Genomic DNA, 25141 nt, shown 5'->3' with positions numbered 1-25141 from the left:
TTCTAATGTAGCTGGAAGACAAGCCATGTAGAGCTATAAAAATTAAAACTTATGAACTTTTGAATTGTATTGAAAAAATCTATTGGTAACCAGTGCGGTACTCATAATGTGGATGGAATCCTGTTAAAGAAGCCCTTACCAATCAGTAAGTGAACTGATACATTTTGGGCCAACAATAGTGTCCAAGTAATTCTTCAAAAGGCAGCTCCAAGTTATATCAAAAGCTGAATTATATCTTGGCTGTTCTCAGCATTTTCAACTCATCAGTAATCTGGCTAGTTAAGAAAGACAGGAGATGTAATTAGTCTGATAGGCTTCATCTTTAAACACCATAACTAGTACCTAGAGAGCTAAAATAAAGATATACCAAGATCTTTCTTTCTGATATAGTCTGAATCATCCACCTTTGAATTTTCTGCAGTTTAAAACTACAGAAATAATTCATCCATAGCTCAAAAAGTGGGTTTTGAACTTCTGATTATAATTAAAAATATTTTTCTGACATGAACATATTTGATTTTCAGGAAAATATATGTGTGTAGAGTTAAACTTTTGTATATCAGCCATTTCCCTGTACATGCGTACACACTTGCAGGAAGAGAGCAGGAGGGGAGGGAGAGAAAGTTAATCTCACACAGAATATTGGAGACAGGAGAGAACAAATATTTAAAATTGGATAGGTGAGGCATATAAAGTTCCTTGTCCTGCATTAATGTTGGCAACAATATTTTTCCTGTGATTATGAGTAATAATGGTAAAATTTAGGGTGGATGAGATCTGAAAGCTGAAAGCTCTTTTGCAAAAGAGGTCAGTAAGTCTTTTGTTGGTCTGGTGTAAAGACACAGCAGAATTATGTCCTAAAACGTTATGCAATATATTGAACCACATTAAAAAATACTGCAAAGTGATACCTATTTGAAATGTTGCTTCCCAACATACATCACAATATTGTTTCATAGACATGACAGGTGATAGGCTTGTGTTGCCTTAAATGCAAAAAAACAAAACAAAACAAAACCCTACAAGATACCTTTATCAATTTGTGTTAGGTGTACAGTAGAGGGACAAAATTAGTTTTCCACTTCTGTTTTTCTACTAAAGCCTTCCATCCTTTTTCTTCTCCCCCACTCCCTTTTATTGTAAAACATTATAAATCTGGATATATTATTTCAATGCAGATTATAATACAGTGATGTTTATATAATATGTTTAAAAAATTAACATTCTATTGTTTAAATAGCGCAAAGTATTAAACTAAAAAAAGATAAAAGTTCTGTCAGTATTAATTGACAGGATGTCAATGTTATAAGGATATATAAAATATATATTGAATATAAAATATAGCCGTGGCTCCAACAGAGCCGTGGTGGCTCAGGCTGTAAGATAGCCTGTTATTAAAACACAGCTGCCTGCAATTACTGCAGGTTCTAGTCCCACCAGGCCCAAGGTTGACTCAGCCTTCCATCCTTTATAAGGTAGGTAAAATGAGGACCCAGATTGTTGGGGGGGGGCAATAAGTTGACTTTGTAAATATACAAATAGAATGAGACTATTGCCTTACACAACATAAGCCGCCCTGAATCTTCGGAGAAGGGCGGGATATAAATGTAAACAAATAAATAAATAAATAAATAAATAAATAAATAAATAAAAAAATAAAAAACCACTGCAAGTCACATTAAAGTATTAATTTTATGATAATAGTTTCAATGTTGAACTTAATATTTAAATAATTGTATTGTTACTTATATGTGTAGGTATGTACTGGTATGTATGTTGATAAAAAGAAATCAAAGCTAGATGAAACAAATTTAATAAAAGTTAAAATACTAAAAAGTACGGTAAAACAGAAAAAGAGAATTTTTAAAAAATATTGATTTCTGGCTTTCCAGTTTTTATACATTTGTTAATTTGCAATATTTGTAAGCATTCAAGCTCCCTTAAAAACCAGACTATAAGTTGTTATATTTAACATATTTTTTGATATATTGTATGCAAGGGAAGCAATTCTTCTTAAATTTATTTAAACTTTCATTGTGTAGATATACTGTTAGTTTTCCCATTGCTGTGCATTCTTCAGGTTTAAATTCCCAATTGGATAATTTTCAGGACTGTATTTTTCTGTTGGAATGGATTTCCAGGCAGGAGGACCAAGAGATAGTGCAATTTAGATAGTTTGTTTGGGAAAAAGAGGGTCAAGATAGCTCATTCATAGAAATTTGTAGAATATATTTTTAACAATGAAAGCTTAGTTTTGTAAGATTTCTCTCTATAGATGAGAAACAATAAAGGCAACTGCTTAAAAGTATATCTGCAAGTCTTCCATGGTTTTTGGAGCCTGACAGTTTTTCTTCCAGTGTTGAGCAAAATTTATCCTTGGTATGTTAAACACAGATCTTGTTAAATTATGGTATTTCTTGTTATTTTTTTCTGAGACTATACCTAATAGGAACAGTTGGGGTTTCATTTCAAATTTACATTCCAAAATTTTCTACGTTATACTATGCAGATCTTTTCCATACCTTTGAGGTCTTTTATAAGTCTTTTATATGTTCTCTTCTGATTTTGCCTAAGTGTTTTGGGGATAAATAACAGTTCAATGAGTATGGGTATGATTTTTTAGCAAGACAGCAGTAATGGGGGAAATGTTTAAACTTCTGTCTCTTGTGTTGAAATCCTGATCAGTTTTGGGGAATGGGAACTGTAATTGTGTTTCGTGTTTCGTATTCAAGAATGATATTAACTAAGATCTAGTTTCACTTCAGAGGTAAAATAGGACTTACTCCAAATGCCTAAAGATTAAGACACATTCTAGTCCACCCTTTGAACAGATGGAGAAGGAATTATATAAAATAAGGAGATATGTCTCAGTTTGGTTTCAAAATGCAATGTTTTAGTGCATAATATTTTGGCTGGAGGCTTGTAAACAGCTATGTGCCAAGCACGTGCTGGATGAAGAGAATACATACTGAAAGATTCAACCCAACAACTTCATTTCAAACTGCAAGCAGTTTAACGTATGTGCTTTACTTGCACTGATAGAGATTACGAGAAAAGAAGACTATTAGAAGAGATTCCTTCCATCTCTTTTAACAAAATAAAATGTCTGTTTTCCTTCCATCTCACAGTTCCAATCAGATCTGTCTACTTCTTGTAATTGAACCTTGATGTAAGATGGAGTCACTATGGCAACCCATTTCCAAGACATCACAAGGCAAATATTTCCAGACTAGTCAAACTGTTGGTATCAGAAAAAATACAGAGGGCAACAAAGAAAGGTTTCTTTATTGCCCAGGCATAAAGATGAGTTTTCTGTATACAATAAACTGATCCTATCTCTCCTGAGTTTTCACTGAAGATTATAAAAGCTTTTGGGTCTGATTCTAAAATAGGCAAGCAAAGAGAATAAAGGCAAGAATATTTCTGATATATAGTTTGATTAGACCAATTGATTTGGTTGTTTAGACCAGTGGTCTCCAACCTTGGCAACTTTAAGCCTGGAGGACTTCAATTCCCAGAATCCCAGAATTATAATACAATACATATATATATGTACACACAGTATATATGCATGTATATTATACATACATACATGTACATACAAACAAACACAAACATACACCCACCCACACTATATGGGATATATTGTATATATAGTGGGCACTTTTCTGAGATGCAGTTTGCCAATCTTGACTTCTATCAGACTGCTGCATCCTGGCTTCCTTTCCTTTCTCTGTTTTCATGGAGACGTAAGAGTTGCAATAGCCATTTAGGCCACTGAATCCAATCTATTATTCCATCTGGTATTCAGGTGAAAGTATCCCCAGTAGAGGAATTCTAGCCTTTGCTGAACTCATCCAATGAAAGGGAACCCATCATTCCTGGTAATTCAAAATGCTTTTTTTAAAGAAATGTTTTGTTTTGTTCTGTAATCAGATTGTATGTATAATAGTTTTGCTGACACCATGTCCACAAATTTGCTTTATTCTTTCTTTGTAATTCTGCTTCTCTATATGCTTCCTATATGTATCCTTTTAATTTTTTTCCCCATTTTTCTTCCCTGGAGAACCTCCCCCTGACATTTTACTCCCTCCCTTCCAACACTCATAAAGTAGTCCTTGATTTACGAACACAATTGAGATGGGAATCTTAATTGTTGAGCAAAATGGTCATTAAGCAAGATGCAACATGATTGTTTGCTCAGTACTGCAATACCTGCACTCCTTACAGCAGTCATTAAGCAATTTCCCAAACTGTTAAGCAGACGGTGCAAAAGAGCTGCCTGCCGAAGGATTTCAGCTCTGCGTGCAGCTGAAATCCTTCCAGCAGCCATCCCTTTTGGTTTTAAATGTTCCTGCAGCCCACCAAAAATTGTCAGATTCCCTCATGCATTGAGGGAAATCTTTAGGATTCAGAATATTCAGGATTTCACCTCCATTTCTGCTTTCTGCTGAAGGATTTCCCCTCCCCTCCAAGCACATGAAGATTTCAGCTCTGTTCCTGCAGGCCAAAGGATTTCAAATCTTCTGTCTTTCCTCTGCTTACAACCTTTCCTTGCCAGCTTCCCAGCTGACTTGGTAGTTTAAACTGTTTTACTTTGGGCAGAAGACATAAGAAATAAAGTTATAGTGGTGCCAAAAGTTTAATTGATATCATTTGGTCACTGACTTTTTTTTTTTTTTTGGTTTACATTTATACCCCGCCCTTCTCCGAAGACTCAGGGCGGCTTACAGTGTATAAGGCAATAGTCTCATTCTATTTGTATATTTTTTACAAAGTCAACTTATTGCCCCCCCAACAATCTGGGTCCTCATTTTACCTACCTTATAAAGGATGGAAGGCTGAGTCAACCTTGGGCCGGGCTCGAACCTGTAGTAATTGCAGGCTACTGTGTTCTTAATAAGCCTTAATAACAGGCTTTTACCAGCGTGAGCTAAACCGGCTGACTGCATTGTAGCCAAGTTGTGTTCTTGCTAACTATAAAAACAGTGCCATTTCGTCTTTGTTTTTCATTTCCTGAGTAATAAACCTGAGTTGTGATCTCCTGATTGAAAGTGTCTGATCCCATCACAATTTGTTGGTGCCTAAGATGCCACTTTGTAGTTGTCTTATTTCATCTTTCATTGTATTGATCTTTCTTATGTTTTCATGGTTCCTACATTTCATGTTTCAAGTCTATCTCTGCAGTTTCAGATTTTCTTTTTCTGTATGGCAACATCAGTTTAAATTCAATTTGAAATCAACAGAATGTGCAAGCAGGATTTGTGGCTTGTGATTGGAGACTGGAATGTGAAAGGTGGAAACAGTATAGAGGAAAATATAGTTGGATTGTACGGCTTAGGAAATTGAAGCAGGAGACCAACTTAACCATTTCTGCTACTCCAATAAACCTTGCATAGCTAAATATGTCTTCAAATGACTAAACCAACACCTCTATACAAATCAAATTGACTGCATTATTGCTAAAAGCAGGTGGAGGAGCTCAATTATAGCATCAAAAACATGGTTAGGTAACTGACTGTGGAACATGTGCAAGTTCCAAGCTAAGTTAAAGAAGAAAACTGATCAATTACAGTAATATGATCACGGAGAATTGCTTTGAAGTCCTGAACCTCATAGATAAACAGAGAAATTATGGATTTAACTTAAGTAATCTGTTAAGGAGGAATGTGAAAAGAGATTGCCAAAAATGAAGAAAGAGTAGAAGGCAAGTTAGATGTCAGAGCAGACCATAGAAATTGCCAAGAAGAGAAGACAAACCAAAGCCAAAAAAGACAAAAACCTCAGAAAGGAACTTAACACAGAGGTTTAGAAAGCTGTTAGAAGCGACAAGTATCACAGCAATATCTGTAAAGTCACTGAAGATGGAAAAAACAAGTCTTTCAAAAGATTTCTGAACTCCTCAATTTGGTATGCTCAAAGATGGCAATGGACATCTTTGAGTAATTGATTCAAAAGAGATCCAACTAAGATGAAATAAGTATACCGAAACATTACACAGTAGAGATATGAGCATCCAAGATACTTAATTACTTAATGCTGCCCTGAAAACCAAAAATTTAAAGGATCTGCAAGGTCTAATAATCAAAGTTAAGGAGCAAACTGAAGAAACAGGATTAAAATTAAATATAAAGATGATCAAACTATCAACAGTATGTCAAACCACCAGCTTTAGAAATGGCAATGAAGATATTGAAGTGGTGGATAGCATCTGCCTTTTAAGAACAACCATCAACAATAAGAACAAGCAGTCAAGATATATACCACAGACTCTACACTCAGTAGAGCAGCCATAGATTAGAATTGTGCAAGTCATGGTATTCCCTGTGATACACTATAGAAGTGAAAGTTGACTTTGAAGAAGCAGGAAAGAAGAGTATTGATGCCTTTGAATGTTGTTATTGGAGTGTTCTGACCTAGGCTTCCTGATAAAGTAAAAGCACAAAATGAGTCCCCCAAACCCTCTTTTTTTTTTCAACGGCTGTGAATTCTGCTCATTCAGAGCTTGTTCATTCTCAATCTGTTCATTCACAGATGTGTCCCAAATAGTTGTAAAGAGTCTGACAGAAATCTGCCACAATTCTTTGGGATAAGGCTGGTAACCACCACCTTTATCTCCAATGACACGCTGTCAAGACCTAATTGGCAATTAACTTTGCAAGGACACACAGAACACAGAGTCAACACAGAGCTGCAGTCTTGAAACTGGCCAGCACGAACAACAGTTGCTTCCTGCAAAGGCCCACGTGCCTTTGCTCCTCTTTTATGTCTTATGGGAGGGGACAAACATCTCCAAGCCCTACTCCCGAATTGACCCTTTTGTTTTAACTGTTCTTGCCTTCTGGCAGTTCTGCGCATGCGCGCACTGGGAACAGGCTCCCGTTCCTTTGCCTCGCTGATGTCTGACTCTGGAGGATCTGGAGTTTGCACATAACTCCCAGATAGCCTTGGTCCCTCCGATGCAGAGCCCTTGTCCAAGCCTTCCCCAGACTTCAGGATTGGCCCATGTTCCTCCCCAGCCTCCTTACTGCCTGACTCTGCTGCCAGCTCCGCAGGCCGCCAGCGGACCACAACATGGTGAAGACTCCTTAAAATACCATGAATAGCCAAAAAAACTACCCAATGGACGATTGAATGAATCAACCCTTTTATTTGAGGCACAAATTAACCAGGCTCAAATTATACTATTTTGGACACGTTATATGAACACCCTGCTCTCTGGAAAAAGCCCTAAGTGCTGGGAAAGGCAGAATGAAAGAGAAGAAGAGGATGAAAAGTGGCAGGATGGATGGACCCAGTTAGAATGGTGATGTGTACAATGTTGGAAAACTTGAAAGAACAGGTTAAGGCAGATCATCATGGAGTAAATCTATATGATTGCTAAAAGTTGGATTCAATGGCAATGGGTACAAGAGGGAAAGTAAACTGAACTATCCAGATAAAGTGAAGGTGTTTCTAATTAGTATAAAAAAAGAACAGAATAAACATCCACCCATATTCCTTATAGTTTGTTTGTTTAGCTAGTGCATAAACAAACAATTTTAATTTATTCTTAGCCATATAGAATCAAAGACATGGTTCCAAAGCTGCTCAATCACTTCTAAATCGTTGTAACCCTAAAGTCTTTTCCCATCACTGTTCCATTATATTTGTTCTGTCCCCCCACCGCAGTCCGGGAGGCACGAGAAATGACTCAATTAGCCGGCAATTAAGTCCACTGATAGCTGGCAGCTATCAGCTCTGGCAGCAACCCAGCGAGCGTCTGCCAAGGTTTTTCTGTTATCTTTCTTGATGCTGGAGTGTCAACCAGGAATTCAGGAATAAACAGCACTTCAGCTCAAGTTCTCTCTAGGCAATTGGATTTGTTCGTCACGAAGCAGTATAGCAGCCCCTCCTGCTTTTATACCCTGTGCGGTGTGGCTCCGTGACTCAATACTTTCTAGGCCTGACCCACCCCTGCTTCTGTTGTTCCCGCCTGGGAACCTGTTGTTCCCGCCTCGAAACCTGGGATCTAACCAGGACTGATTGTCCTCAGCTGGGTCTGGAAGCGTTTCCTGGGCGGGGGAGATACAGGAGACAGATACAGGGCCTCGTTACCTCTTCCACCTGGCCTGCCTCTGGCTCCTGGAGCTGAGCCAGGGAAGCCGGCCCTGCAGAAGGGAACCCTGACGGCCCTTCCCCTTCACTCTCTGAGTCACTGTCTGGCAGGGGGCCAGGCCCGGGGGTGGGGTGGGGGCTGGAGCCACAACAATATTTGGCTATGTTCCATCTAGGATGGAAGGAGCCAAGGTTAGGCAATATTATCAATTTTGTCAACATTTTCAACTCAGAAGCTCTGCACCATTTAAGAATCAGCCTTACATTATTTCATGTAGCTTAATATGGAAGGTTTTTTTGTACCAATGATATGTTGGAAGTACTTTTAAGGATAGTCCCATGTAGAATATATTGCAGTAAACCAGCAAATGTCTATGGAGATTCTAAGTCAGTTATGGCTGTAAATCGAGAACTACCTGCATTTACTCTCATCAGTGGAGATGTGCTTTCTCTCCTCACACCATCGTGGTTGGAGATAGCAGATTGTCAGTGATTGAAAAAAAAACTTGGCAGTGGTCGGCATGGTAACTTTAAGTATCAGTTTCCTCTTACCAGAAAATAAAGGAAGAGTCAATATGTGCTCATGAGCCCCAGCAGCTTTGCTCTTAAGGGGAGTCTTGATGTTTGACTTCTGAATATTCTTACGTGACCATGTTTTAGGCCTACAATGAAGTGAAAGTGATTAAAATGTTAGGAGTATATTTTATTGTGGAGGTTTTTAGAGTTAAGTGATTGGCAACTCTAACCCAGTGGAGTTTCAAAAGTGGAAATCCCAGGCAGACTAATAGCATAGGGTATTATTTGAATGAAAATGTTTTTTGCATGGTAGAATTTTTCTGATGTATTCATCATAGAAAATAATTTACTTTGTATAATGATGCCCTTCATGCTTTGTTGTCTCAGCTTATTTTATAAAGCCGCTTCTGCAGGAGTGGCCCAGAGGTACTGCTGGTCTCGATGCTGATTCCTATCAGATAGAGTTTCTAAGCATTTGCATGCAGTTCCAGCTATTCAAATGTGTAGAACTACTTCTTAGCTTGTAATCCTTCATTGAAAATATGAATGTTCCATAGAACAAATTGGTTTTCAATACTGAACTGACTGAGAGCCAGTTTGATGTAGTGGTTAAGGTAAGGAACTGGGAGACCATGAGTTCTAGTCCTGTCTTAGACACAAAACCAGCTGGGTGACTTTGGGCCAGTCTCAGCCACTGCAGGGATTTGTCTAGGCAGTATTTGAGAACTGTCCCAAAGTGCTTTTTTTAAGAGGCAGCTGGACTTTCTTGTTTTTCTTTGAAGACATTTGGCTTCTCATAGAATTTTTTCCCAAGAAGCTTCTTCAGCTCTGACTGTATGGAGGGGTATGGAAGGATTTATACTCCTTGCAGACAGCTGGTTATTTGCATCTTTTAGCCAGTTGTTAAGGCCACCTGGAGGTTTATCTGTGTCCTCAGGGTCACCAGATAAGTGCAAATGGGTTTGGGGCCTTCTTGGAACTGCTGAATGGACTGTGTTGCAGATTAGAGATAGATGATGTTGTATCCCTCCCCGTTGTTGAAAGAAGGCTGTTCTTTGACATGTTCTTTGAGGCAATTTTGACATGGCCTCTTCGACCCCTCTTTCAAACCAGCCATCCAAAATGTGGACTTTGCTGTCTTTAAAGAGTGGCCTTTATCCTTTAAATGCAGATAGACTGCTGAATCTTTTCCTGATGGGTTTATTCTCCTATGTTGTCATAAATGCATGAGAACTAAAAACAATTGAATGGAAGGAAAAAAAACCCCAACCCTGAACTCAATGACACAAAGAAGATCCTAGAGCACAGGTGTCAAACTCACTGTGTCACATTGTCATCATGTGACGTATCGCAACATTTTTTCCCTTCGCAAAGCTAGGATCGGCGTGGCCTATGCATGATGCATCTGGCCCATTGGCTGCCAGTTTGGCACCCCTGTCCCACAGCAGAAAGACACTGATCTTGCACTCCCTTTCAATTCCTTTACAGATACTCCCCCTCCCCCCACCTTTGGCTTCCTTTTGGAAGAAACCCAATTTAGTTAACTATGTTTTACACTCTACAGAATCCATTACCCTGATTAAATTAGTTTTTCTGCTTGCTTCCTTTATTTTCTACAAGCCTCATAAAATTACCTGTGTACAACAGAATATAAAACAAAAGGAAAATGCAATACTTTTATCCAGTGCAGCATAAAAAGCTATTAAACACATGCTAAACCACTACAACAAAATGAATACAACATCTAATACAATCACAAAAGTATTTTTTTTTGAGGTTGTAGGCTTAGCATGTTCAAGATAGTGGAACTGGCAACAAGACCCATGGAAAGATACATGCTCAGCATTACAAGACCTGCACAAATGAAAGTATATGATATCACCAAGAGTGTCAAAGAATTAAAATGGAAACCGGCCGGTCACATAGCAAGAAGAACTGATGGCAGGTGGACCAAGGCACCCATAGAATGGATCCTGCTTGATAAAGTGTCCCTGAAAGGGACCTAAAACAAGATGGATCGACAACATCAGCAAGTATTGCTGGCCCAATTGGCAAAAGAAACCCCAGGACTGTATTGGTTGGAAACATGTGGAAGAGGCCTTCATCCTTCAGTGGATAGACAATGGCTAAAATGATGATGATGATATATATATGTTTTCATAGATTTTCACGGGTATAGGTATGCAAGTCTTGGCGTATTCGGGTCTTTTCCCTTGTAAAGTTGAGAGTATCTTGGCTACGTTTTGACAAGGTCCCACTCATCATCTTCAGGCTGGTGCTTACGGCTTCGTGCTTGTGTGAGCAAAGCGTGGTTGGAGCTGCTGTCTCTCTATAAATACTGGTGAGGTGTGGAGTGCTGGCTTTGTTGCTATAAGCGGGTTGGTTTTTTTTTATTTTTTTATTTACATTTATATCCCGCCCTTCTCCGAAGACTCAGGGCGGCTTAGTGTGTAAGGCAATAGTCTCATTCTATTTGTATATTTACAAAGTCAACTTATTGCTCCCGCAACAATCTGGGTCCTCATTTTACCTACCTTATAAAGGATGAAAGGCTGAGTCAACCTTGGGCCTGGTGGGATTCGAGCCTGCAGTAATTGCAGGCTGCTGTGTTTTAATAACAGGCTATCTTACAGCCTGAGCCACCACGGTTGGCTGTGTTGTTACATCTTGATTGGTTGATGGAGTTGATGTTTGCAGATTATTTGGCTGTTTCGTAGCATCATGTGTGGGTGTGGTCCTAGCTGTTTGCCCATTAGTCTTAACGACTTGGGTAATGGGCTGTGCTGCAACATCCTGGGCAGATGGCTGTGATGCAGCACCCTGGGCTCTTGCCTGGCTCCGAGTCTGAGGTCCTGTCATGTGTTCATGGCATGTGTCAGCTTGCTTTGTGTGGGGATCAGAGGGGGGTGCAGCAGCTGATGATTCCATCGTGGTCTGGCTTCTGGATGGTGGTTGTATTTTGTCTATGTGTAGTTCATCAGCCTGAAGTGAAATGTGCAACTTTTTAAAAAAAAACAAGTAACTAAATATTTGTCCTATGGCAGATGTTACACTAAGTTCTACACTATCTATACATGCAGTATAGTCAGCGTCCCTCCCCCCTTTTTTTGTTTGACTTTGGAATGTGTGCCTGGTGAAACCTCAGAAGATATTGTGTTGTGTAGCCGTTAAATGGTTGAGCTTGTAAGGTGAATGCTAATACTGTTGGCAATTTATGGGATGGGTCTGAAAGACTGCCAAGAGAGTTTGAATGGGTGATGTTTTCTGTTGCTACTGCTGTTGCCATTCAAATGCTCCTGAGGGATTCTCAGAAGAGATACAGTGGGAATAATTTGATGCTTCAGTTTTAATGAGCAATTGAGATATATGAAGGAAATTGAAGATGAAGCTGAGTTCTTTGCTTTGATGGCCAATCTTGTTAGCCTGGTTGAGATTTTCCTCACCCGCCTTTTACTGTATGCCCCACTAAGTTAGAGTGGGGTCAACTTGAGTTTTTCTTAATACTCACTCAGTTCTCAAGATTTAAGAAAAACATTTGTCCTTTTTTTCTTGTGTAACAGTTTCAAAATACTTACTTCTTTATTATGTTCTTGGCTCTCTTCAGTTGCAATGATTTCTGCTGGTTCTCCAGTTTAATTTGCACATTGGATCCTGGATATAGTTCTGGCAGATTGTGAATTCCATGTTGATAATCAAGTTGAATGTACAGGGTGTTTTTGCTTTTGCATCCAGTGTACAGGACACAAATTTGGAATCTTTGGAATCAAGCCAGAAATAATATAAGTTTATTTCTGAGATAACCTATATTTAAATATGTTGGGCTGAAGTAAATGACATAAAGGAGAAATTAGGAAAGGGTCTTCTTTTCATAGAATTTGCATTGCAACATCAACCACTGTTTCTCTCTCCCACTGGTTTTTGGATAATAGGAATTGGTTTTAATAAGCTTCTTTGCAAAATGTTAAAATTTTAAATCTCTGAGTTCTGAAGTAGCAACTGAGGATAATAGATCTTAAAAGATTTACCATGTTTGCTATCTCACAGTATCAGTAAAGATTGATGACAATTTCACTTCTTTTCCAATATCTCTCTGCAGTGATATAACTTACAGTATTGGGTGCTCTTTTTACAGTTTTTCTGTCAAAGTTCAGAATCTGCTACACATTTTTTAAACTGAACCGTATTTGCAAAACAAATAGTCTAGTGCATTCCCTGCATTTAGTACTGCCTAAATAGTCTTGATGAAGTTTTTCCATTATTTCTTGTCATATTTGCTCTGTCATCATACAGATTATGTATAATGCAAAGAGGAGATTTCATGTGGTAGGCATGCTGTGTGTATATGATGGTCAACCATTTTCTATGCAGTTCAATTCAATTTGTAGGGCTGTGCCAGAAACCATAATGCAGCACACGTGGCACTCCTTTAACTGCATTTTACAATACCTCAATTTGAGTGCTGTCTCTCTTTGTGTTTGTCTGTGTGTGTAATTTATTGATTAGCCTATAGGCCATATCAGCATACAGGTTCAAACACATATTACCAATAAAATTCTAAACAAACAATTTTTATTTTTTATTTTATTTTGTCACAACAGTATACGTAAACATTGACATAAAAAAACAACATATATATAAGCAAAAGTATGCAATAACTATATTAATTTGATATAAAGAAAGGGAACAATAGGACAGGAACGGTAGGCACTTTTGTACTCTTATGCACGCCCCTTATAGTCCTCTTAGGAATGGGGTGAGGTCAATAGTAGACAGTTTTTGGTTGAAGTTTTTGGGATTTTGAGAAGAGACTACAGAGTCAGGTAGTGAATTCCAAGCGTTAACAACTCTGTTACAGAAGTCATATTTTCTGCAATCAAGATTGAAGCGGTTAACATTAACTTTGAATCTATTGTTTGCTCTTGTATTATTGCGATTGAAGCTGAAGTAGTCTTTAACAGGAAGGACATTGCAATAGATGATTCTGTGTGTTAAACACACAGTCGGAGTCGACGGAGTTCTAAGTTTTCTAATCCCAGGATTTCAAGTGATTTAAAGATTTAAAGTGAGAGTAGGCTAAAATACAATAGGTATTGGATAAAATACAATAATTTAATACATAAAGGTGAAAATACAATGACATAAAATTATATTTCTTTATCACCCCTGCAATCTACCCCAATCAGGCCCACATATGCCGATCTCAGTTGGACCACTTTAGTCAGAAATTGTGCTATATTAAATGTCATTTTCAGATTCTGGCCACACATGAGGTATGTTGTTTTAATATAGGTCTCCCACTGGGCCATATGCTTAATATGTAAATCAAGGTACTTATCTTTTGCCCCCTTATTTAAACAGCAATTGAATAATATATGAGCCAGATCTCCTATCTCTTCTGCTCCTCAGATACATATACAGTTCATTGTATGGGAGAGGATTTCAAAATGTGATAATCCATGCCAGATCAGTTGGTGATAAAACAAGAATTACTACAAAAGTTCTTTATCGTGACAATTGGCCCAGAAGGCCACTGTGATAAATGCTGCTGACAGGTTCTTCCTGGCAGTACATAAGTCATCAGAGTCTGGAGCGGGCACTACCAAATCGTTCATAGTTCATATATGGAGGAACATTTCTGCATGAAAGACATGATTTTGAGCTTTTGTTCTTTCTCACTTTGAGATAAGGAAAAATCCCCAGAGTAGCTGAAATCTCTTCTATGTGCTTCTGGTATAATCTGCTACAGTATTAATCACTCTTTTAATAATTCTTCCATCTTTTCAATACGTCTATTTATTTTTCCATTTTAGGAAAGTTTGATGCTTTCCATTTTGCCCAGACATGTAGCGGATGAAATGCTGAAGGATATGAAGAAAGATGCAAGCCAAAAAGAATTGCAACAGTTCAACACCATGTATATGTACCGCCATGAAAATGTCAGGTAACGAATGTGGCTCTTTTAAGGAGGATATTCTGTAGATCAGAGTTCCCCAATCTTTCTGGGTTGGCAGCCCGGAGGGAGGGGTGGGGCAGGAATCTTTACCCACACACTTATATCGCACACGCACGAACAGCCCCCTGTGCGAACAGGGCCGCAAGCACGTACGATGCTTGCAGCAATGCTAGTGCTCATGTGACACTCGCGGCAATGCTAGCACCCAAATGACGCTTGTGGCGATGCTGGCACCCACATGATGCTTATTGCAACACTAGCGCCTGTGGGATGCTTGCGGTGATGCTAGCACGACTGGGGGGTTGGGCACGAGCACCCACACAGGCACTGGCCAGCCACTCACATGGCCCTGTGGCCAACAGTCCACGGCCCGGTAGTGGGCCCAGGCCCACTGGTTGGGGCCCCCTGCTATAGATGGTTTGCTGGTACTGACAAGGCCATCTCCTGGATCAGTACACAGTAAGAGAAAATAAAATCCAACACTAAGCCATTATTTGAAATAAATCTTTATGGGCACAATGAGTGTCTCCACAGGAAAAGATAATTATATAATTCAGCTATGACACAAAGCACAGTTCAAACAAAATAAATTTCCAAATTCATCACAGCATAACATGCAGCACAGAAGCAGAAAGAATAATATAATTATTGTGCTTAATGTTGGAATAAAACAACAGAGCAAAAGTAGGCAATTGTTTTCTTCATGACGCTCTATGCAAACTGGTTTGCATTTCTCCAGCAAGCACCTTGAACCTTTATCACTGAAATCCTAACAGCCAAATATGGGACTTTGCGGTGGTGATAGGAGTTTTAAGAATGGGAATGGAATGGTGTGACACTGGGAAGCCTCCTATTCCCAACTCTACCCTTACACGCTTCCTAAAAACTGAACAAAAATAGGTAGATCATTTCACTGTGTTATTAAAGTAGCAGATCTTGTGACCTTTCACACAGTTGGGAGTTAGTTGCAGCCCCGGATGCCTTAAACGCTGTACACTTCTGAAACAGAAGAAGCTAGTAAAATGTGGAGTTAAAGCAGAAAAGCAGAAATATCAGGGAACTGATGACACTGAGACTAAATTTCAGATGAGAGACTAATAAATCAAATGGTACAACCGCCATCTTAAATTGTTTTTGCTGCAGCTGAGTTAAATGATGAAATCTCACCTGTTTTGGCTCTCATGTCTTTCATTCTACAGCATCCTTTTTGCTGACATCGTAGGTTTTACGCAGCTGTCATCCGCATGCAGTGCCCAAGAATTGGTGAAACTTTTGAACGAACTCTTTGCTCGATTTGATAAACTAGCAGCTGTGAGTTTCTTGATCGATCTTGATTATTTACTTTCCTATAATTCTGGAAATCCTTTAGATCTTCGAAGCAAATTGTGTGTAATTCAACCCAAACTACCCTTCTTATTTGCAATTATGGCTTTATGCAGTTTGAAGCAAATTAAGAATGGAGAAGAAGCAAACAAACACAATTCTGATATACAAGCACCAATAAAAGGGGAGAAGATTTACCTGAGATGAGGTTAAGCTTTCCTGCCCTTCTGCTTTTTTTCTCTATTTTTAAGGTGTTCTTGCCAAAGAGCCATTCTATTTTTTTTTTTTAATCTGGCTAAAATTACATATTTAGAAATAAGGAATACAAGCAGAACCACATTCAAATATTTTTTTTTTTTGAGATTAAACTGAGAGTTCTGGATAAATAAATATATCTTACTGCAATATATTCAACTTCCAAACAAGATTCTTTGCCCAGCTGATGTCATTCTTAAATGTATTCCAATATCAGATCAGGATAGATTTAGTACTTTTTAATTATATGGTTTCTATAGCATTGCTTTGGAGATTTGATTGGACTATACATTTGTTTTCTCAGCCATCTGGCAAGGACTATGGAAGCTGTAGTGAAATGCATCTGGAGGGCAATGTTTGCACAAAGATTAAATCTCATAAATAGGACTAAAGACAATATAGGAGAATGAAGCTGCTACAATATATGATTATGCCAGCTATTTAAAGTACAAGCGGCCCTTGTTTTAGGATCATAATTGAACCCAGAATTTATGTTGTGAACTGAGAAATTACTTAAGTGAGTTTTGCCTTGTTTTACAACTTTTCTTGCCACTTTTGTTAAGTGAATCGCTGCAGTTATTAAGTTAGTAACATGGTTAAGTGAATCTGACTTTCCCATTGACTTTGCTTGTCAGAAGGTCACAAAAGATTATCACATGACCCTGGGACACTGCAACCATCATAAATATGAACCAGTTGTCAAGCATCTGAATGTAAATCACGTGACCATGGGGATGCTGCAATGGTCATAAAGTGTGAAAAATAATCATAAGTCACATTTTTCAGTCCCGTTACAACTTCAAACAGTCACTAAATGAACTGTTGTAAGTTGAGGACTATCCTGTACATGTGTTTATGGATGTTACTATAATGAGCATTGGAATAAGAATTATTTCACAAATTACTTTAGATTCACTGCACATTAATTTTTTCTTCAACTCATGATAATTATTTTGTATTAGCAGCCGTATCACTTTTGGAGTTGTTTGCTTGTCAAATTAATTAATTAATTAATTTTGCAAGGTATTATTGCTATCACCTATAATTAATTTACTTAGATTAAATATGCTAAAGAGTAAACAAACTGAAAACTCTACCTTAGCATTTATTACAATGTTATTTAATTATATAGTGATAATTAATTAATTATGATATTTCATTTCAGAAAATATAAGAAATAAAGCCTCCAAATTCTTTTATCACAAATATGGAGCTATCTTATCCAATTTGGATTTTGCCAAAATTATTCTCCTATTTACTAGAAGTGAATATTTCAGCACTCTGTAAATTATTCTACATTTACTTGTAAAAGAATTACAAAGGGTGATTCGGAGTGAGAGTTTTATTATCAAATCAATCTATCTTCTTCATGAAAGGTGTTAGAGATTTCAGATGACAGTATGTTACATATGTAATTCCCCGTGTATTTGCCCACTGTTGCTTTTTGTACAATGTTTTTAAAAAATGTACAGTGTTAGGAAATAAATATAGTATATAAAGGTTTGGGGACTGTTTTGTGAACTATGAAGATAGAAGCACATTCCAGAAGATGTTTTATTATTTATTTTTGCCAGAAGGTAAAAGCTGCTTTGGAATACACAGTGGTGTTCGTGTAACTTCTGTTGGCAACTTCTTAAACCAGATGTTTTCTTGCAATCATGCTGCCACAAGGGGGAACAAATATGTGACCCAAGAAAAAAACACAGATGTTACAAGGAATTGTCGGAAAGAATTATCTGAGCAACTCCTGTGTTCTGAAATAGTTTTTCTCCTTTAAATCCAACTGGGATTCATTGTTGTTAAGTGGGATGGTCATTAACTGACACATCACAGGACTGTACCTAATTTTATGACCTTTTCTGCCACAATCATTAAGCAAGATATCACATGACCAGACTTGCGACCTCATGCCAGTTTCCCCATTGACTTTGCTTGTTGGTAGCTAGTTAGGAATATTGCAAATGGTGAACATGTGGCCCTGGGACATTGCAATCATCATAAATACCTGCTGGTTGCCAAGCACTCAAAACACAGGCAGGTGACCATAGGACTCTGTGAGGGTCGTAAGTTACTTTTTTCAGTGCTGTCATGACTTTAAATGGTCACTAAATGAATGGTTGTACTTTGAGGGTCACCTGTGTAATACTGTATACAAACAAGTAAATAAATGAATGCCCAATTATGATGGTTAACTGATTTTCAATATTTCAGGGTTTTGAGTAACTTATGACACACTATCAGCAATACTTAATATGGAAAATAATTTTCCATTTAATTTTGACCATTTCTAAATTTCTGTCTTTAGTATTAAAGTTGAATATAAGTTTAAATTTGGGAGTTGAAGAATCGATATATAAAATGATGTTTGTTTAAATCAATTTTTATATTATCGTTCCGAAAAGGAATCACGTGTAATTGAAGTCATATATTATCAACTAGGGATCTGTAGTGTGCTACACCATAATTGGAAGATCCGTGGTGGTGCAGTGGATAGAATGCAGGCTACTTCTGCTGCCTGCCGGCTGCCTGCAATTTGGCAGTTTGAATCTCACCAGGCTCAAGGTTGACTCAGCCTTCCATTCTTCTGAGGTTGGTAAAATGAGGACCCAGATTGTTGGGGGCAATATGCTGACTCTGTAAACCGTTTAGAGAGGGCTGTAATGCACTGTGAAGCGGTATATAAGTCTAAGTGCTATTTCTAGTGCTATTTTGGGTCAGAGGATGAATGAGGCAGGCATTGGCAACCTTTTCAACAATAAGTTTAAAAGTAAATTGCAGATTTCTGAGACCTGAACATCCTAAACCTTTACGTTTTTTTTTAAAAAAATGCCATTCTTACAGAAATACCATCAACTGCGTATCAAGATTCTGGGTGACTGCTACTACTGTATCTGTGGATTGCCAGACTACCGAGAGGACCATGCTGTTTGTTCAATCATGATGGGTCTTGCTATGGTAGAAGCTATTTCGTAAGCATTCACATTTTGCAAATTTGCATGCTGTTTTTGGTTTTTGCAGCCTGGGTTGTTGTTTTTTTTCATTCATCTTTTTTCTTTTTCCTACATGAAAAAACTCTTGTTTTAGAAAGTTGCCAAGGAATATTTTTTTGTGAACTCTATTGTTTTATAAGAGCTTTACTGAATTACAGATGTAAGAGCCATATTTGTTTAGCTCATTTACTTTATGTAATTTATTAAAATCATAGAGCTGCAGGAGTGAGATGGGTGGCAAATAAATTTAATAAATGCATAAATAAGCTTCACTGCAAGATTCTCCATTTGATTACAGAACTCTTTTCCCCTTCTCTGTTGTCTTACCGAAATTAAAGACAGCAATATTTATTAGATCATTATTTCCTGATGTATCCTTGCATATTTTTCACCTAAAGGTTAATTGTGTAGAAACCTTCCTCTAAGTATGGTTGCTTCTGAACTGTAAATTTTCATCTTAGTTTATCTTTTCTAGCTATTTCCTGGGCTTTTTTCCACTCACCACAATAACTAAACAATATCTTTCCAGCTAATTTTGTCTCTCTATAAAACAAAATTCCATGCTTAGGAAAGTCTTCAGAATGGAAAATTTTGGCCTTGAAAATAAGTATTTATGGGAAATTACAGGAATAGCAACATTGAAATTAGTTTTACAACTCAATTATAGAAACAAGCTAGAGAAATAAAAGAAGTGAAAAGGAGAGTTCGGTTATTAGGAAATCTCTGGAATCTGGCACAAGTTCTGATTTCATCAGAATAAACAAAACTATGTTTCCTTAGTGCTCTAAACCAGGATTCTTGGCAGTGATAGAGCTCATCATGTTTTTTAACCACAGTTTTTCCAGCCTTATCCAAATAGTCAAGGTTTCACAGGGAGCTGGGAAGAAATAGCTCTGTTACCAAGCTATAGCTTCCCCCACCCCCGATGCTATGTCAAAAGCCATATCTTGCATTTAGAATTAATTTTTACTGGTGTGCCTATTCCTATATTCAAATCCTCTTCAAAACCTGAGTTTGTCCATGATGGCTGAGATTTAGGGCCCTTGTAGTCTACCCACATCTGGAGACTACTATTTAGGGGAGCTTTGTGTTTTTCCTTAATGAAACCTTAGACTTGGAATAACTTTATTGTCACTCTGAATGTACACTAATTGGCATACATTAAAATGAAATTACATTGCATAAAGCTCTCAAAGGGTCTCCACCTCTAATATAAACATAAAAATGACAAGATAAATAAATAAATACAGAATTATGCACGTACCCACATATATGACAAGGAGAAACAACACAGTCTAGTTTGGATGTACACATGGACATGGAGAGAGAAACAAATCTTGCAAGTTTTCCAGATGGATGGTATAGGAAACAAAGCTGTTAGAGAATGTGGAAGTCCTGCTAGAAATACTTTAAAACCTCCTCCCAGAGGGGAGCAACAGAAACAGACCTTAAAGTGGGTGTATGGGGTCTCTAACAATGCTTTGAGCTTGAAGCACATAGCGCTTCTAAGCAGTATCCTGAATAACAGGAAGCTATAATCCTATAATCTCCTCGGCTGTCCATACTACTCTCTGAATGGACTTCCTATCTCAGGCACTGCTGCCACCAAACCAAACAGTGATGCAGTTTGTTAAAAAGCTCTCAATTGTGCTTCTTTAAAAAGTAGCCAGGATAGAAGGAGAAAGATGAAGGATAGAAGGAGAAAAAAACCTAAACAATTATAGCAACCTCATATTGCTTGTTTATTTTCTTTTCCTTCCTACCGCCCTTAACAGCAATGAAGCCCTATGCACAATAAAAGCAGCCATAGCAAAGCCTTCTCAAGTATAGAAACAGGAAATAACCATTCTTTTGAGATAAATATTGCTTATTATTAATTTATCCCTCTAAAGCTACGTACGAGAGAAGACCAAAACAGATGTGGACATGCGTGTGGGGGTGCATAGCGGCGCTGTCCTTGGTGGAGTCCTAGGGCAGAAACGTTGGCAGTATGATGTATGGTCTACAGATGTAACTGTAGCTAACAAGATGGAAGCAGGTGGCATCCCTGGGTAAGTGCTTCCTAAGGACTGGTTTTTTTTTCAGGACTGTTGTTATAAACATGTTACAAGTAAGAATCATACGGTTCTAACTTGTGTTTAGAAGGCAAATTAATATTCCAAACTTAAAAAATCCAAAACAGATCTTCTGTTGAAAACACCATCCAGGTCTAGGGCAGTATTTATTTTAAACTAGCATCTAGACTCGTTGTTTTGCAGTAAAAACAAGGTTCCTGTTCTTAGGCTATGCTTCAGGATCAGGATAGAAATGTTACGCATCGCATTACATTGCATTTGTATGCTATCCATTCTTGAATAGGCTCTGTGTGGCAAACAACCTGGTAAAAACAACCCTCTGAAAAATAGTAAATATAAAGCCCTTAGAAAAGCAAAATTGACAAAATCAGTAAAAATAAATAGAAAATGTAGGTCATGTTCCCACCAGATTCCAGCCTTTACTCACCACGTCTTATCCTAGGTAGGGGGAACTTTCTTCTGAAAACTAGGCGGGAAAGAGGAGATGGGATCTCTGTGGGGAGAGAGTTCCAAAGTGTGGAGGCAATGATTGAAAATACCTGCTTCCAGAAGCCTTTCTGATCACAATCCTGTACATATAGCACTTAGACTTATATACCGCTTCACAATGCTTTACAGCCTTCTCTAATACCTGGAAGGAGCTGACCCTATTCAGTCTGATTGGATTTACATTGCCTAAGCCCTTTCAGCAAAAGTCCTTTTTTGTTTTTTGCATTAATATTGCAAGGATTATAATCCATACATGCATTCATTTACGCTTTTCAAAATGTGAGTTATCAACTAACCTTAATTCTATTCATATTGCATGCACATTCCCTACTAACAATAAATATTCAGTTTAGTCACATATGTGCCAATAAGCCACAGGCACAACCAAACTCCAGGTCTAAAATAACAACACAAACAAAATGTAAAACAAACATAAAAATCAAAACCAGATAAAACTACAAAAATAAAATTAAGAAAGGAGTTAGTGGAGTTCATGAATTTAACTAGAGTATTTCCTGAAACAACTCGCTTTTTAATATCTTCCTGAATGCTGTTAAGGAAGTGGTTGGTCTATCCTTGGTTAGGAAACTATTCCAAAGCACTGGTACAACAAATGAAAAGCAATACCTCCTAGCTCTGATTTGAGGAGTTTGTGGTTTGAGAAGCTGTGATAGTTGTGTGTGCTGAGGCAGTATCCAGTTGTTGCTTATTTTGAAAATGGTTATCATAAAACATGGGAAAGATAGTGCATGATAACATACTATTGTGGGCTTCAGGGGAAGGAATGATGGACTGAAGATGTCTCTGCAAAAGCAGAACTGATGACTGTAGCAAAGACCAAGGAACTGGTGAATAGACAGGTTTCTTGGAACTTCTCCGGATAAGGAGAGGATGGAAGATTGCCCATATTTGCTCTGGGTGGCTGCTCTGTGCCAGGAGACCATAGGACAGCAGTGTGAGTGTTGGGAGACGATGAGAATAGCCATCTTGCTTGCAACCATGGTCAGCACCTTTTAAACAATACTAAGTTTGCTAATTTTACTTTCTAATCACTTTCAGAAATTGCTTATTTACTTATTAACTTCTTTTAAGCTTAGAGACCTTCAGAATGTCAAGTTTGAAAGTACTAGGTGATTTCTTTTTCAACCCTGAATGAAAAAATAATCAATCATAAGCTTAAGAATTTAAAGAATTTAAAGAAGCAACAAGTAAGATTTTGATCTTAGAAAGTTATAAGTGGATTAACCGTCCAGATAAATTTGGAACTTAGAAAGTTTTACTCTAAGTTTTTTGGAATAAATTATAAAAAACAAACGGCTTCTTGTGGGAATAGATCTGATTTGGTTATTGCAAGATGTAACAAGGATAAGTAATTTTATGATTTTTAAAATTGGACACTAGAAAGTCCACAAAACTCTGGGCTGAGGGGAAAAAAATAAAGCTCACATACTGTGTTAGTTAACTGGACCCACAAAATAATGCAAAATGTTGTAATGTTGAAAATATTAAAGGAGACTTTTGAAGAAGGGAGCCAGGAATTAGTGGCTATAATATCAACAGTGTCAGTCATGAAGTTTGACTCTATGAACAGACTACATCAAAAAAATATTACTGAAGAAATGATAGAAATGGAACAAATTTATTTGACAAAATAGAGATGGTACTGAAAGTGGATTTAAAAATTGCAGGGTAAAAAAATGATGGAAAAAGATGTCTCACTGAATATATCAAAAAAACAAAATAAAAACAAAACCCTGCTAATGTTTTAAAAAATCAAAACGGAAATATAAATGGAAAACCAAGAAAGTCACCTGGATAATTTTTTTCTTATGGGATTTATAAAAGAGGTTTATTAAAGACCTGAAAAACTCTGTGTGATGGGAAAATGTAAATGGAATATGTGGGTGACATTTACACATTCCACTACATGAGTAGCAGAGATGCTGCCTAGGAAACAATCAGACAAGAGAGGCAGAAACTTCATAGTCAGAAAGAGACCTAGGAAAACCCGCCTTAATGGATGAAGCAGTTAAAAGTGACAATGGACAGTTTGTACTTTCAGACTTGGAGGATTCTGTTAATGTAGCCTTACAGCAAAGTAGAATTAGTTCATCTTGTCATGTTTTCCTATATGGTTTAAAGATAAAGAAGAAACGAACAGAAATTAAATCCTATGAAAATATTTGAATGAACTAAATATTGAGATTGTTAGAAGTAAAAGGAAGAAATATAAAACTGCTTATTTGATCAAGATTAAAATAGAATAGAAAAGAATAGAATAGAAACTTTATTGTCACTTTAAATGTACACTGATCAGCAAATGTTAAAATGAAATTTCTTTGCATTCAGCTTTCAAAAGATAACCATTATACATATACCCACATGCACACACACATATGACACAAAAAACATCACAGTCTAAAAAGGTTAAAAGAAGATGTGTTGTTACATACTACTGGTAGCCTTTTAGGGACTTCCTGCTAACACCAGAATTGAAAATATTGTGTTTTATGGACTTCTCTATAGATATGGATTGGATGATAAATGAAGAAATTTATTGACCGGGATGCCTTATGCACGGTCACTCATGCCCTTGTCACTTCCCGCTTGGACTATTGCAATGCTCTCTACATGGGGCTGCCCCTGAAGTGCACCCGGAGGCTGCAGTTAGTCCAGAATGCAGCTGCGCGGGTAATAGTGGGAGCAACTCGTTGCTCCCATGTAACACCAATCCTGCGCAGTTTGCACTGGCTTCCTGTGGTCTTTCGGGTGCGCTTCAAGATTCTGGTTACCACCTTTAAAGCGCTCCATGGCTTAGGACCCAGGTACTTACGGGACCGCCTGCTGTTACCTTTTGCCTCCCACCGACCCGTACGCTCACACAGAGAGGGCCTTCTCAGGGTGCCGTCCGCCAAGCAATGTCGGCTGGCGGCCCCAGGGGAAGGGCCTTCTCTGTTGGAGCTCCTACGCTTTGGAATGAACTTCCCCCTGGTTTACGTCAAGTGCCTGATCTTCGGACTTTTCGCCGTGAGCTGAAAACGCACCTATTTATTCAAGCGGGACTGGATTGAAATTTTATTGGGGTTATTTATATTTTAAGATTTTAAATTGTTTTAATATTTTGGCCACTTTATAATATGTTTTTAAATTTCTTTTAATGTTTATATAGTATTTTTACTTGGCTGTACACCGCCCTGAGTCCTTCGGGAGAAGGGCGGTATAAAAATCGAAATAAATAAATAAATAAATAAATAATTGTAACTCTGTAGGTGATGAAGAGTCTCTAAATGTGTTACTTGTGATGCAATTTGGAAGCAATTCCTTTACATATTTCTTTTCTCTTTATTATATTCTTACTTTTCTCCTTTTTCTTTTTCCTTGCACTTTTTACTTTTTTCTTTCTTTTAAATTTGGCTAGTATAGATTTTACTATTAGAATCAAA

At 37.7% G+C, this 25141-nt stretch overlaps 1 protein-coding gene across 2 annotated transcripts in view; it reads left to right on the top strand.

The window, feature by feature from the left end:
- Window positions 1–25141, top strand: part of ADCY3 (adenylate cyclase 3) — an 87475-nt gene that overhangs the window by 40789 nt on the left and 21545 nt on the right. For both annotated transcript variants that reach the window (XM_058164795.1, XM_058164796.1), the window contains 4 exons: window positions 14424–14554; window positions 15766–15877; window positions 18986–19113; window positions 21027–21185. In XM_058164795.1, coding sequence (XP_058020778.1) covers window positions 14424–14554; window positions 15766–15877; window positions 18986–19113; window positions 21027–21185 — 530 coding nt within the window. The remainder of the gene's footprint in view (window positions 1–14423; window positions 14555–15765; window positions 15878–18985; window positions 19114–21026; window positions 21186–25141) is intronic.

Source organism: Ahaetulla prasina, chromosome 1 (assembly GCF_028640845.1).
Source record: "Ahaetulla prasina isolate Xishuangbanna chromosome 1, ASM2864084v1, whole genome shotgun sequence".
Lineage (NCBI taxonomy): Eukaryota > Metazoa > Chordata > Lepidosauria > Squamata > Colubridae > Ahaetulla > Ahaetulla prasina.
The sequence above is the reverse complement of the archived record's forward strand: the minus strand, read 5'-3'. Positions and strand labels throughout refer to the sequence as shown.